The sequence below is a fragment of the Chrysochloris asiatica genome, unplaced genomic scaffold, assembly GCF_000296735.1.
Source record: "Chrysochloris asiatica unplaced genomic scaffold, ChrAsi1.0 scaffold00160, whole genome shotgun sequence".
NCBI classification, from domain to species: domain Eukaryota; kingdom Metazoa; phylum Chordata; class Mammalia; order Afrosoricida; family Chrysochloridae; genus Chrysochloris; species Chrysochloris asiatica.
In genome coordinates, this window is record NW_006408678.1 from 186,552 (window position 1) to 200,122 (window position 13,571).

Consider the following 13,571-nt stretch of genomic DNA (forward strand, 5'->3'; position numbering starts at 1 on the left):
TTTATTCCATCAATTCCTGGCACCTTGTTCTTTGCCAATTCCTTCAATGCACCTTGTACTTCCTCCTTCAGTATCATTGGCTCTTGATCATATGCTACCTCTTGAAACAGTTGAACATTAACCATTTCCTTTTGGTACAGTGACTCTGATATAATATACCAGAAATCCAGGGCTGTGTAGGGGCATCAGAGATACCAAGCAGACTCTACAGAAGCTGTAAATCTGCCTAAGCCTAAAATTATTGTGGACCTTGCTGTTGGTGTTAATTGCTGTCTAGCTGGTTCCGACTCACTGCTACCCTGTATAGGGTTTCTAAGGAGTGGCCCGTGAGCTTGAAATGTGTACCTTTCAGTTACCAGCCCGTGTTTATCCCACAGTGCCACACATGGACTCCATGTTGTTGCTGTTAGGTGCCATTGAGTCTCATAGCAACCCTATGCACAACAGAACCAAACACTGCCCAGACCTGGGTCACATAATTCACAATAAAACATTAAAATAAAAATTTAAAAACCAACATCTCAAAAGCAAGATGCCAAAATTACTATGGCTTCCCTGATTAGCCTCCAAACTTGCCCCTCCCACAGTCTTACCCATCGCGGCAAGGGACAACTCCATTCTCCCAGCAGCTTGGTCAGAATCCTAAATTCTCCTCTTTCATACCCCACATCCAATGAATTAACAAAATCTGTCCACTTCTCTTCAAAATATATCCAGAGGTTGATGACTTCCAACATTCCATTCTGCTCAAAACTCTCTCCTAGACAACACTCTCCCAATGGATTCCATCTTCACCTCACTCAACACAGCAGAATCCAAAGAATCCCTGCGTCACACAGAGTGAAAGCCAGTGATCTACAGCGGATGACAAGGTCACATGGAACTTGCATCCCAAATCACCCTCCCAGCAGTCCATCTTTTCTAGAACCTTCCCATTTCATCTCTTTTCCTGGCCATGCAAAGAATTCATTCTTTACCCTTCTTCAAGTCCTGGTGTCCTGGTATGGAGCTGCAGGATAAGCATTGGACTGCTAACCACATAGTTGGTGGATCAAAAATCACCAGTCACTCCTTGGAAACGCCACACAAAGTCACTATGAGTTGGAACCAACTCAACAACACTTAGCAACCACAACTACTTCAAATACACATTCCTGCATTTGAATTTGTAGTCTGTCCTCAGCATGTTCTTCTGCAGGAAACCCATATGGATAAGTACTTGTTCAAATTTGTCTTCAAATGTCATCTTCTCAGTGAGTAATTCCCTCCTTACCCTAGGTAAAATTGCAATTAAAGTGGTGATGCCTAACCGCCTCACGTGGCTGTCTATTCCCTCTTCTTGGGTTTCTCCACTGAACTTATTATTTTGACAACTACATACCAGGACCCATTGCCATCAAGTTGACTTCAACTCACAACCAACCCATGTGTGTCAGAGTACAATTGTACTCCTTGGGGTTTTCAATGGTTGGTTTTGCAGAAGTAGATCTCCAGGGCTTCCTTCCATGTTAACTTGCTGTGGACTTGCTTTGCCATGTTAACTGTTCACTCCACCCAAGGATTTCAGTACATGGACAACAGTCATATCTATTTGCTTGGTGTATTTCCCCTCTCTAGAATAGAAGCCCCATGATGTTGAGGACATTGGTCTAATCTGTTCACTGCTGCCTTCCCAATGCCGAAAGCAATTCCAGACAGAGTTGTTGCTAAATGCCATCAAGTCGGTTCCAACTCATAGCAACCCTGTATAGGGTTTCCAAGGAGTGGCTGGCCAACTTCCCACTCTTCTTGTGAAGGATCTTAATGTTAAGAGCTCTTTTTCGCTAAGTCTTTCATTCAAGATCCTTGCAGTTTTACAATAAAAATGATAAACATTTGCCTTAATACGTAGTTAAGAGGGTGGCAAGTACTATTAAGAAACATGGGTTCTAAATTTAAATAATGTCTAGTTGAAGGAAAATGTGAAGACTTGTCATAATATATAAAACATTACTCATTTATAATGAAATTTGATGTCATGGTAGGAAACTGTTTTAGTTATGTTTTAAATTGAGTTTTTGTTTTAGAGTCTGTTGCTATTAAAATCAATGTTCAAAATAAAAAGAATAGAGCATGTCAGAAGCCAACCTAAACACACACACACACAAAAAAAAAAAAAAACCACCAACACTCGTGGGAACTATCTGAGCAATAGACAATGATCATTCTGGAGAATCATCCAAAGAACAAAATGAATACCAGTGAGTCCACAATGATGTTGGTGTTACTGTTGTTAAGTGCCATCCAGCCTGTTCCAACTCATAGTGATCCTGTATAGGGTTCCTGAGGCTGTGAATCTGTACAGGAGCAGAAAACTTCATTTTTCTCCAGAGGAGTGGATGCTGAACTCCAATAGCCAAACTTATGGTTAGCAGTCCAGTGCTTATCCTACAGAGCCACAGCACTCCCCATACTGATAAAAATAAGTAATTGAATAAGTAAGTTGGGGAGAAGAGAAAAACCTTCTTTACAGAAGAGTTCTAAAGAGCACAGGTAGAGGGAAACAGAAACTCACCATTAGAAGACCATAGTAGTAGCTGGGGCAGGCAAGATCCAAGGCTGAAAGTAAAATTTTGTGGACAAAACTTAAAGATGACTTCCAACATTCCATTCTGCTCATTCCATTTAAAACTTAAAGCATAGCCACAAAGTATCTCCCCTCAAATATTTATTAATTACTGTGATGTTTTTAACAAATGTCCTAAAATCCCTTGATATTCTTTCCTTGGGGAGATGGAACTTAACTCCCTCTTCTAGAGTGGGGAGCTAGTCTTAGGGACTCCCTTACAAGAAACAGACACCTAAGAGTGGAGATACTAGACAGACACCCCCCTTATCCAAGTGATGAAAGTTGACATCACTAGAGATAAGTCATGTTGTCTTCATAGATACTGTGATAAGACGCAATGAGAAGGGAACGTCACCTCTGTGGTCTTCTTCCCTAACATCTATCACCTCAGTTTAATCAGGAAGGTGTCCATGCTCTCGTTTACCGTAGATCAACAAAGTCCATGGAAGCAGCAATCAAGAAACCAAAAAACGTGCTGCACTGGGCATCTCTGCTGCAAAAGAACTCTTTTCAAGTTTTAAATAGCAAACATGTCACTTGGAAGATTTAGGTGCATCTGACCCACACTGTGGTCTTTTCAGTTTCCTCATATGGATAATGAAAAAGGGAGCCAGAGAACTGATGTCTTCAAAGTGTGGTGTTGGAGGCGAATACTGATGATTGTGGACTGCCAATGAATGAACAAATCAGTCTTAGAAGAATTACAACCAGAATGCTCTTTAGAGGTGAGGATGGCTAGACTTTTAATTGCTTACTTTAGACACATCTCAGGACAAAAATAATGGCTACGAAGGGGCATCCTGTTTGGTAAAATAGGGAGCTAATGAATATAAAGGAAACCCTCAATGAGATGGACTGACACCACAGTCACCACAAAGGGCTCAAACATACCAATGACAAGATGGCGCGAGACTAGGCAATGTTTTGTTCTGATGGGAATACGGTTGCCATGTGTCATTTCAACAGCAAGTAACAGTAACAAACTAATGAGAAAACATCAGACAAATTCAAACTGAGGTTCATGGACAGAATATCTGACCAGTACAGTCCTGGTGTGGCGCTGTGGGTTAATGCGCTAGACTGCAGAGCTGTTTGAACTGCAAGGTCAGCGGTTCAGGATCGCCAGCTGCTCCTCAGAAATCCTATACAGGGTCGCTATGGGTCAGGATCAACTCGATGGCACTAACAACAACAACAAGGTCAAGAAAAACAACAACAGACTGAGAGACTAACAGCAAGACAACACTAGGGAGACATGAGGAGCAAATATAACAAAATGCAATGAAATCTCAGGCTGACTCTCAGAACAGAAAAAGGGCTTGAGTGGAAAATCTGGGAGCAGCAGTCAAGAAATCCAACTAATGTTTGCTGTTCTTGTTGCTGTTAAGTGCCGTGGAGTCAGTGCTGACTCATAGCGACCCTCTACAGGGTTTTCGAGGCTGTAAATCTTGAATGTACCAACATATAATTTCCTCATTTTATCAAATGGAATATGGATCTGTAAAATGTTAACACTGGGAAAGCTGTTGAAGGCCATCTCGGAAGTCTCTGTCCCTACAGCTCCCTGTGAAGTTAAAATTACTTCAAAATAAAAAGTTTTCAAAAAGTCAATCTCTTCATTATTTCTAACGGCATAAACAGCCAGTGTTCCACCTAAATCCATTATGGACTTGTGGCTATTGAAATGATTGTGTCATAGCCATTTCTTCATGATTCTTACATCAATTTGATGTCCTTCTAGGGACACTGGGCTAGGCATTGGGTTGCTAACTGATGTTTGTTTGTTTTTTTCCTAGCAATTTATTTATAAATGATCTACTGACATGTCTCTATACTTCAGTTGCATTTGTGACGTCTTTCAATGTGTTCTATTTTTAAATAATTAAGAAATCCAAGTAGAGAGGGATAAAAACGTTTTAATTGTTGAAACACATTGGTAAACAGAGGCATTTACATTGTAATACCAAGTAAAGACACAATAGTCATTATCCAATCAACAACTTTCCAAACATCCCACCAACCACCCATTGCAAGTCCTTGAAAAACTGGATAGAATTAACATGATGAGATGCCATGATTATACAAAGGGAGTCTGGGAAACTCAGTAAGTTAGGATGCATTTGTAGTTATATAAGCCCTGGAGTAAAGAAAATAGGGATTTAATCAAAATGTGCCTATGCCATATGTCCTTTGCTCTTCAGTGGAATACACTTTTCCTAATAAAGGAAATTCTCTGACATTGCAATCAAGCTGAAAACCAATTAGTAAAAAAGGGCAAAAGATAACAATCAATCCAACAATTTTACATCTGAAAATGAATATGAAGTAGAAATAGTGAAAGATAACAAATATATTACTTTAGGTAGTTCATTATAAGCCTTATTATTCTAAGTTATAAATAGAATATGGATTTTGTTATATAAAAAATATCAAAAAAGTATCAGTGAAAAGATGATCTTCATGAAGTGTGTTGAGTGGTCAGGGTAAAAATGCTGCCGGAGCACAGCTGACCAGGCTGGACCGTCTGTTTCCGCGAGTTTGTGAAGTGGCCTTTCATGGGTCACCCCATAGAAAGTTCCATACATGAATACACCGTCTAAACAATTCCCCTTTATTATCACAGAATTCAGCATCTACCCATGGTTTTAATAAGTATATACTAAGATTGTGGGGCTGGGGATGCAACTGTTTAGAATTTACTTGGAAACGTCTGTGCACAGTACAATGTCCGGTGGAGTCAAATTCCTTCTGAATCTTGATTTTGCAAGCTATGAAGACAATAAACCAAAAAAAAAAAAAAAAAAGGAAAGAGTTAGCAAACTTGGAAAGGTACAACTTAGAAAAAAATATATTGGTCCCTAAGTGTTCAAGCAACTATTAGCTGAAAGGTTAGTAGTTCCAACGTCTCCAGAGGCGCCTTGGAAGGCAGATCTGGAGATCTCCTTCCAAATCTACTTAGACACACATGCGGCTGCGATGGATCAAAACTGAATCCATGGCAGCTAACAACAATGACAAGCCTACAAATGATTTGCTGGTTTTAAGTAAACATATTGAGTATTTACTCAATATTTAAAATTTAACATATAATCAGCACAGTGCTAAGCACTGGATATCTATATAAAAATACAAAGTCAGACAGGGAAAGAGACTTGTTAACTGAAACTTTAAATACACCAGGAGCAAAGATGGTTCAACCTAGCTGCTCATCAGTATCAGCTATTTGAAAAGCACAGACTATTCAGCCACAACCCCAGGTTTCCTGACTTGGTTAGACCCTCCTAGGAGGGTTCTGTTGCGCACCATCTTGTTGTTGTTGTTCTTAGGTGCCATTCAGTTGGTGACCCTATGCACAACACAATGAAACACTGCCCAGTCCTGGGACAACCTTACTATTGTTGTCATGCTTGTGCATTATCTAGTCCGTTCCAATTCATAGTGACGCAATGTGACAGAGTATCGGGAGCTCCTACAATCAAATCATTATGAAGGAGTCAGGGTGGCACGGTGGTTAAGCAAGAGGCTGCTAACCAAAAAAGGTCAGTGGTTGGACCCACCAGCTGTTCCACAGGTTAAAGATGTGGGTTTGTATCTGTAAGGATTCTGGCCATAGGAATCTTATGGTACCATTCTAGTCTATCCTGTAAGGTCACTACGAAACAACCAATGGGTTGGAATCTTTATGAGAGCAGAACTCCAGGTCTTTTCTCTCACAGAATGGTTGCTGGGCTGGAACTGCTGACCTTTTGGTTAACAACCCAAAGTGCTTAACCACTGTGCCACCAGGGCACAGGAAGGTCTCATTATCTAAGGTATGTCAAGCACATTCAGGGGATTCTGAGGCAGTTAAGTCCATTGACTGGCATTTAAGAACCATCGCTAAGCTCTTCTGTGTTGGGGTATTCTACACATCTAAATAGGCAGACCTTCCACCCGAGAGTTATCTGTACAAGAAACTATACATTAGTACCTGCAATGTTAGTCATTTTAACACATTCTCAACCCATTTCACAATTTGTTTCAAAAAATAAATAAATAACTTAATTAACTTTGGACTCAGACTTTGTCTCTAGACATGGATAGCTCTATAAGTGTATCTCTAACTCTTTACATAAGATGTCTTCCTCTCCAATGGTGTTCTTTCTCATCAGGGTCTCTTCCAATAAGTAAATACACTCAGAAAGTTATGCGTTCAGACAACGGCAGATAAGAACCACAAATGGATCCTTAGCACATGGGACAGCATTTCAACTTAAAAAACTTTTAGGTAATCCAAAGAGGGATAAAGACCAGGATCAAATTGATTGTTGAGAAACAGAATTAAAGAATGGTAAAATTCAGGGGTGGCAATACAATAGTATATATCAACGATAAGGAAATACTTTCGCTAACTTACTAAAATTATGCTGCCTTGCTTATCAGCAATATTTTAAGTTGTTATCAGGGAATTTTAGATTCATACACAAAGATGAACAATCATTTTGTCTAATTCTCTCCAAGAATTCTGGAATTTGAAGAAGTTGAGAGATGTGACGGGACTCATCTAAGATCCCATGTTAGCATTGCGTGCTAGCAGCTGAGCTGGGAACACAGCTACTCTCTGATGTGCACTTACATGGAACCTCTTTCTACTCTAACCCAAGACACAAAATGCACCTGCTTTTAGGAGAGCCATCAACACTAGGCTCTTGCTTTCAACTCGATTGTTTTTTTTCTATTTGATATAAATCATAAAATTACTTCTGCTGAGGGAAAAACTGGCAGGAAACTAAAAAAAAAAAAAACTCTACAGAGGGTTAGAATCCTATTAAAAATACTAGAAACAGAAAACCTGCAGTAAACTCCCAAAGGAACACCCTCACTGTTGTTGTTAAGTGCCATCGAGTTGGTTCCCACTCTTAGCGACCCAGTTTAGGGATTCCAAGGAGCGACTGGGGAGTTTGAACTGCCGATTTTGTGGTTCAAACTAACCTTGCAGTCAATACTATGGAATAAACCTCTATAATGCTGCTGCTTTGGTGAGAAAGTCTTAGAAGAAAGTGGCTACCCAAAGCTTTTTAAAGCTCCTGTCAGAAAGAAAGTATGTACAGCCTCTGCTTTCCCATTCCCCAGAACTGAAAGCTTATTTGCCTACACCTGTGGGCTTGGTCTGCACCCCCACCCTATCGAAACACCAGCACTAGCATAGACCCTAAGCAAGAAGTCGGTTCAGTACATATATTCGTTAATTACCAATCACCTCGTTATCCAACATTTCACATTTTGCAGTAAAAATCTATACTAACCATTTTGTATGTTAATGATGTGCATCTGGCATGAATGAATGCTGAAGTGAGATGAGAATAATGCTGACTGTGATGGGTACTTGGCTGGCCTATGACTCTCAGTGGTTTGGCAGTTATATAATGATCTAGTCTGGCAGTTACATAACGATGTAATCATCTTCTGTTGTTTCATAACGATGCTTTTCACATCACGACCTGGTCTATTTCCACATGATGACCTGGTCTTTGGAACTTAGCCATGTCAGTAAGGGAGGGGGTGTGGTTGTTGTTGTTAAGTGCTGTCGGATTGGTTCTGACTCATAACAATCCTGTATAGGGTTTCCGAGAAGCAGCTGGTGAGTTTGAATCACCGACCTTGCGTTTCAAACCAACCTTGCAGTCCAGTGCATTAACCCACAATACCACACCAGGGCTCCAAGTGAGGAGTAGATGTGTTAAATAAACAATGCTGCTTCTGGTCTACCTGGATCTGAATTCTGGTTCCAGAGAAAGAGTAATAGGAGGATGACAGTGCTGATAATGAAAACGGTCATGAAAGTGATTACAGTGAACACGGGTGCTAACATCTCTTTCTTATTTAATCCTAGCAATATCCCTTCAAGGTAAGCTTCGGCTCCATTTTACAGCTGATGGAACTGAGGCTACAAAGAATAGCTAGTACATAGACGAGCCTGAATTCAACTCTGTTGCTGCCTGACTCCTGAATGAGAGCAGACTACCTCAGGCGATGAAGTGTTTCCAGATCGATGGAGGTTTCTGAAGTTGGATGTCATTCAGCAAGACTAAAATGCAGTGAAGATCCAAGTATCAAATTCATTACTGAACCAGACGACCCGAGACTCTTTACTTCCATGAAACTGACTACTCAGTATATTGTAGAGACAGATACACAGAGGGTAGATGATAAATGCAAGCTAGTTTTCTGTTGTCTGTATTCTTGTTTGTCTTGTTATTAATTGAATTCCAAGACCTCTACCAGGATCCCAGGCCCAGTGTCCCATCTTTTAGACAATGGCTTCTTCTGCTCATACTGAACATGTTTTATGCTATCTCACCTGTAAACTGAGTCTATAATTTTTCTATTCCTTCATCTCCGTAGCCTGGATTTCTGGTACTGACAGATACATCCCTCTCTATATTAACTAACTCCTAGATACTGCCCAACACCATTGGTCCCAATATAATACCCAGTGTGAGCCTCTCTGGTATCTCCCTCTATGTCATTTCTCAAGTCCCAGTCCCTCAAAGGTTTTCATATTGAGGACATGGGAAGCCTAATTGTTCTAGGGGTTTTAAGTCTCATGTGGTCTTATTAAGAAACCAAGCTGCATTCAGAAACAATGAAATGAAAAACAAAAAGTAACTACAAGAAAGTTGATCTGCTCATTAAAGAACTCTTTAAAATAAAACATGCTCACAGCCATAAAATGAGATGAATCGCTCAAATCCTGAAGCTTAAGATTTCTAAGAAACATATAACAACATCTACAATCCACTTATCAGCTACATAGAGAATTATTTTTTTAAATATACAATACCTCTCGATTATTGCGTCATGATATCATTTTCTTCTAATCTTAAAGAGAAAATTAAGAAAAGTTAAATGTACAGATTACATAGAACATATTCCCGTTTCCTGTAAAACTATGTCATGACAAATATGAGGGGGCTTCAAAAAGTCTGTGGAAAAATGACATTATCAAGTGATTTCATTTTTCACAAACTTTTTGAAGCCAATCTTATGTATTTACTAGTCTGAGTCATAAAACAGCAATGAGGAACATAATTAGTGTATTTAAAAATAATACCATGCAGTCTTGTGTGCAAATTAAACATGTTGTTGTTGTTGTTAAGTACCATCCAATCAGTTCTAACTCACAGAGACCCTGCATAGAATTTCCAAGGACCAACTGGTAGGTTTGAACCACCAACCCTATGGTTAGCAGTCCAGTGCCTAATCTACAGCACCACACCAGGACTCCTTAAACGCAGTTTGTTACTGTTAGTGGTTGCGTCGGTTCCAACTCACAGTGACCTGTACAGAGTTTCCAAGAAGCAGCTGATAGGTTTAAACTGCTGGCCTTGTGTTTCGCAGTCCAGTACTGATTCTGCAGAGTCATGCCAGGAGTCCTTAAACATGTTGTTGTTGTTGTTGTTGTTGTTGTTGTTGTTGTTGTTGTTGTTAAGTGCCATCAAGTCAGTTCCGACTCATAAAGACCCTACACAGGGTTTCTGAGGGGCATCTAGTAAGCTTGAACTGCCGACCTTGCAGTCCAGCACATTAACCCACAGCACCACACCAGGAGTCCTTAAATATATTAGTTAGACCTTTAAAACTGTAGATAGGACAACTGTGTAGTGACTAATAAACTCACATTCTCTATCAGGAACCTTATATAAAAGTTTACTCAAGAAGCTATCTACAAGGTTATAATCATGGCTGTTATAATAATTAAATATTAAATAACTGAATAATAGTAAATAAATATTTAGAGACAATAAGACCCAGGTAGCACAGTGACTCTGTAGGCTAAACAATGGACGGCAAATCACAGGTCTGTGGTTCGAGTTCACCAACCATTCCATAGGAGAAAGATGAGGCTTTCTGCTCCGGAAAAGACTGCCATCCTTGGAACCCCTAAAGAGGGTTGCTATGAGTCAGAACCAACTCGACTCAACAACATTAGTCCCATAAGTAGTAACTCATTTCACTTAACTGGTGGTGGTTATGTGCCGTGGAGTCAGTTCTGACTCTTAGAGACTCTGTACAGGGTTTCCAAAGCTGTGAATTTTTACAGGAGCAGAAAGCCTCGTCTTACTCATGTGGAATGGTAGTTTCGAACTGCTGACCTTGAGGTTAGCAGCTCGATTCATAACCACTATGCTACCAGAGCTCCAGTAGGCAGATATATTTCATTTAATCACCAGACTGTTTACCAGCCAGTCACCTTTATATTACAGGAATCCATGTTTATGTTTTACAAACTTGATGCTTAAACTTACTTAAGCATTAGCTAATATTAACAAGAAACTTAAAATATCCATGCAGCATAACCACAAATAGAAGCTAGATTTTGCTCTGGAGTTACTGTAGCATATGAGTGGCAATTACAAAAAGGATTATAATGACCAGATCATCTTCATATATGAAGCACTGTTGGTTAATGTGCTGGACTGCAAAGTCAATTGAGCTGCAAGATCTGCGGTTCAAGCTCACCAGCTGCACCTCTGAAACCCTGTCCAGGGTCACTAATGGGTCAGAAGTGACTGGAAGGTAATTAACAACAACAACAACATAACTAAGTAACTGCAGAGCTTGAGTCTAGCAAGTTGAAATAAAATTTCTACAAAATGCAAAAATAAATAGATAAAAACAACATGTTTTTACTTACTTTTTCGTGCAGTCTTTGTTGGACTAGATACCATACTGACAGCGTCAGATGGAAGGCCAACATATACCCCTCCATAGTTTCTTAATGAAAAGAAAAATCAAACAAATTTAAATGATTCTATGTATTTATAGACAGCAACAGCAGTACGGAGTACTTCAAACAAATGGAGAATTATTTTAACAGATGCATGATTTTTCAAAAGTAGAATTTAGGATATTATTGCCCTGGGGAATATAATTATTTTTGCTAAGCCACAAAGAAACCATAAAAAGGCAAGGAAAGAAAGGAATGGGAGGAAGGCAGAGAAAGAAAGAGCAAGAGAAAATGGGAGAAAGAAAGAAGTTTTAAAAGAAGAGTAAAAGTTTTAGATATTTTACTTGTGGGGAAGAAGCAAAGTTAGAATGCTAGACTTCAGTAGAGTAATGTCAGTAGAGTATCATGTTATTATTTGTTGTTGTTGGGTGCCATGGAGTCGGTTCTGACTCATAGCGACCCTGTACCAGGGTTTCCAAAGCTGTAAATCTTTATAGGAGCAGAAAGCCTCATCTTTCTCCCGTAGAACAGCTGGTAGTTTCAAACTGCTGACCTTGAGGTTCGCAGCCTGATTCGTAACCACTACGCTACCAGAGCTCCTTATGTTATAATTAGTCATCAATTTATCAAGAATTCAAAGGGTCACATAATTATTAGGGGCTAAGGAGCTCTGGTAGCGTAGTGGTTACGAATCGGGCTGCGAACTGCAAGCTCAGCAGTTTGAAACTACCAGCTGCTCCGAGGGAGAAAGATGAGGCGTTCTGCTCCCATAAAGATTAACAGCCTCGGAAACCCTGTGCAGGGTCGCTATGAGTCGGAACCGACTCCACGGCACATAACAACAACAACAACAATAGACATACAAACCATTTTACCTAGGCATAATGAGAGCAGAATGCAGTTAATCAGAGGAGGAGATAAGACTAGAAGGGTAGAAAAGGTGGAGAAGACAGGCAGAAATCATCCAAACAGAATATATCTGGGTCAAATGATGGAGTTTATATGCATAGGACCAAAATCAAGCTTGCTTGAAAGAAGCAAAGATGATAATTACTGGGCAAGTTCTCTTTCAGATCACCTGTATTCTCAGTACCAAAAAAAAAAAAAAGTTTTCCTAGTAGAATCTATATTACTGTGTGTGAAACCCATGTGGTATGGCCAGAATTATTCAAATAAAAACCAGCTACAATACCAGACATACCTTCTCTTGTCATCTTCTGTCATTGAGTCTTCTGTTCTAAAAAGGTCAAAAACATTTGCTATGAGCCATCTTGATTAAATAGCCACTGACTACATCTGCAGTTAGGGGAGGGAAAAAGCAGACATTGAGTTAAAAGTAAAGTTGCATTAACTTTTATTTCACGTGCTTTCATCGAGGATTTCTGTAACACAGAATTCTGTCATCAGGTTCATCATTTACAGAAATCAGTAATTGTCTGCTTTCCCAATGTGCAAACCCAGCAACACACAGAAAAGCTCAAGTGCCAACAAACAAAATGAAAACTGAGGCATCAGACACTGGAGAGAGCAAACCAGGAGCTAAGACGCCTAGATTGTCCGCAGGGCCGTGCTGCCCACTGTCTGCGGGATGGGCAGACTGGGAAGGCTGCCTTCCTGAGCCTCTCTGTAAAACAGGAGGGTAGACCAGACAGTCTCCAAGGGCCCTTCCAGTTTGAACATGCTGATTTTGTGTCTCCTAAAATTGGGAGTCCTGATGTGACACTGTGAGATAAAGCACAGGACTGCAAGGTCAGTTTGAACCAGAAGGTTGGTGATTCAAACTCACCAGCTGCTCCTTGAAAACCCTATACAGGATCACTATAAATTGGAACAGACTCACCGGCACTTAACAATGACAGTTAAGTGGAACAACTATCTGCAGTAAAGTATTTCTTTAGTGCACAAAATGGATGACTTCAGATTTAGTGTAAAAGTCTAACTTATTTTCCTCCATTTCCCACATGATTTACTGCAAATACAGGGAGGAGCTGTTTAAAGGGAAGTTTTTCAAGGGAATCATTATTTTTAAATTACAGTTACTTTCCTTGCACAAGAAGAATCCATAATCTACTCAATGTACGTTGCTACATTTCTTAAATGATGAGGAAGCTTTTCTTGAAACACTTGTAAGCAGAAAAACTCAGTCATATCTGAGTTATTTCTCTGAAAGTTAAAAAAAAAACAAGATTCAAATGTATCTAGCTGGACTGCATGTATCATTTTCAGGGGCTTTAATCATAATATATAAATATA

General features: G+C 39.8%; 1 protein-coding gene across 1 annotated transcript; it reads right to left on the reverse strand.

The window, feature by feature from the left end:
* Window positions 1-11,285: 11,285 nt before the first annotated feature.
* Window positions 11,286-12,731, reverse strand: LOC102830402 (chromosome unknown open reading frame, human C12orf75; the record flags this gene model as incomplete). Its single annotated transcript, XM_006871118.1, has 3 exons — window positions 12,682-12,731; window positions 12,520-12,555; window positions 11,286-11,365 (listed from the first exon to the last, which is right to left on the reverse strand). Coding segments are annotated over exons 1-3 (166 nt in total), but the record flags the coding sequence as incomplete, so codon positions are not given.
* Between the last annotated feature and the right edge of the window lie 840 nt (window positions 12,732-13,571).